Genomic DNA, 2262 nt, shown 5'->3' on the forward strand with positions numbered 1-2262 from the left:
GCTTCCGCGGGTCCCCGATAGGGGTTCTCACGAAAGCTCTTCAGGATCACATAAAGTTCATTTTCTGTCTGTCTGTGCCTAACTTTAGCTGAAAAGTATTACGATTATGGCAGATATACTGCAGCATCTATGAAAAAAACTCGCAACGTAGGTGGCATAATAGTTAGTTAAAACGCTAAGAAAACTTTCCTGGTTAGAAGTGACAAAGGTACAAGCTTTACTAGCTGCGGTGGTGTAAAGGTATGCATAAAGTGCAATAAAATACGCTGGAGGCTAGTAAATACAGCGTTTATTAGCTGCTCGCTAACTTTCTTTCGAAGAGTGTACGAAACCAAGGAAGAGCTTTTGTTCTTCGAGGTCTCTAGTTTTGAGGCTTCGCAAGCTTTTTGTACATGGCGGCTTGCTCGGCTGCTGGTTGTGTGGCTGCGTAGGGGGCAACCAAGGGGCCATGGCCATCCTCGATGAGCATGTCTAAGTAGGTCCGAACAAGAGCGCTGCACGCCCCGGTGGCGGTCTCGCAGCCAACTTGTCGTAGTAAGAGTACCATATGAGCGAGAAACCGCATGGTGAGAAGCGGCGGTTCAATCACCTGAGCAGTTACCCATTCGAGTATCTCTTCGACCATGGAAACAGCATCGTTCAGCACCAAACCTCGCTGCAGGATGTGCTTGATCTCCTGGTCTCGCGACTCACTCACGCCCGCTGCCGTCTGCAGGTCACGGAAAACAGCTTCAAAGGTTTCATGTTCACTGGGGCAGCCTGGTGGCAGCGGCTCCAGGTTTGTAGCCCGCTGCATGCCAGTGTGGAGCTCCTGCTCCAAGCACACATCGATAACAGCGCGCATGCGAGCCCACAGCTTATCCTCCCATGTGGTACACGCGGGCAGCATTGCTTGTAAGTTGCCACTCAGAGCACCGTACACGGCACGCTCGTACAGGGAACACCTGGTATTCGTCGCAGATTCCCTGCAGGCGCACTTCCAGAGGTCCCGGTAGAAATTGCCGTCTACGAGTTGCGTGGAGACGGCGCCCATGATGCTGCCGTTGTTCAGGCCGAGGTAGGGCTTCCATCCTCCGAGCGCGGCGGCTAGCCAAAAATGACCGTTGTCCGCAGCCAGCTTCTGAGCCCGCTGCAGTTTGCCTGCTCGCAGGTGGAAGAATACGCTGCGAAAGAGGTGGCACTTTTCGTCACGGTCCAGGTCACGTGTCAGTAGCTGCTCCCTCGAGGATGCGTCCGGGGCCAATTCAGTCACGTCAGACGACGGTGCTTTACTGACGTCGGCGCAGGACTGCACATGCTGCAGGGTGTTTTTCCAGGTGCAGCGTCCTTCAGCAAAGTACTCGAGCATACCATCGCCATAGCCTATACAACACTGATGGGCCGCGCAGCTTTCCAACCAGTCGACCACCAGTTGCGCCTGCCGTGCGAATGAGTTCCTTGCCGTGCTGGCTTCCACTATTATCCTGTCACTAGCTTCAAGAGCTCTGTCGAGCAAAATTGTGTTGTTGCCGCCTTCTTCCGTTAACTCTTCCGCCTTGAGACGGTCACGCAGGAGGACACTCATGAGCTTCCATGTGTTTCGCTCATCCGTTAGCAATATATGGCACGCCATGGCTTCCATCCACACCGGCTCACCCTTGCGGGATACTATACACTCGGTAACTTCTCTCACTTTGGTTAAGTAACTGTCGCACAGGCTAGCGTATTTCTCAATCAGCGTGAGGACGTCCTGGCTATCATTATGGACCTTGTAGGCTTCCGAGAAATTCGCGTATATGCCGGCAGTTGCAATGACCGCAGGATGTTCGGTAGTCAGCACCAACGTGCTAAAAGCGGTCATGTCGGCGGCTGCGAAATTGGCGCTTACGTTGCCGGTGTCACGCGACGTCCTGCTGCTGCCGGGCGTAGCGAAGTCTGCCATTGATCCTTCCATGAAGGCGATGGCAGTCCTGTTTGAGTTAAGGATGGTGCTGGTGTACGAGGCTGCCGGGATGCCTAAATCCTGCTGCTACCGCGGAAAGGATGCACTCCGGGTGGTAAAGCGGTTCTGAGATCGTAGCACGGTAAGCGACGCGGCGGCTCGTGATCGAACGCACGAGCGAGCCTTCGTCGTCATCGTCTTCTTCTCCGCACATGGCACACTGCCACTGAAGAAAATTTGCCAAGTAGAAGGTTAGTCTTTCACGAAAATACAGTACAATGTTAAAAATACATCCAGTTGTTAATAATTGTAAATCATTGCAGATTTGAAGTGTCAATTAC

General features: G+C 53.0%; 1 protein-coding gene across 1 annotated transcript; it reads right to left on the minus strand.

Annotated features, from left to right (window-relative positions):
- Window positions 1-361: 361 nt before the first annotated feature.
- Window positions 362-2042, minus strand: LOC119165476 (nuclear pore complex protein Nup107). The gene has a single exon (XM_037417647.2). The coding sequence runs from the start codon at window positions 1931-1933 to the stop codon at window positions 362-364; it is 1572 nt and encodes a 523-aa protein (XP_037273544.2). The 5' UTR covers window positions 1934-2042.
- Between the last annotated feature and the right edge of the window lie 220 nt (window positions 2043-2262).

Source organism: Rhipicephalus microplus, chromosome 8 (genome assembly GCF_043290135.1).
Source record: "Rhipicephalus microplus isolate Deutch F79 chromosome 8, USDA_Rmic, whole genome shotgun sequence".
Classification (NCBI taxonomy): Eukaryota; Metazoa; Arthropoda; class Arachnida; order Ixodida; family Ixodidae; genus Rhipicephalus; species Rhipicephalus microplus.

Excerpts from the sequence above, each read along its gene's own strand:
- LOC119165476 (XM_037417647.2), bottom strand. The coding sequence starts at position 1,933 with ATGGAAGGATCAATGGCAGACTTCGCTACGCCCGGCAGCAGCAGGACG.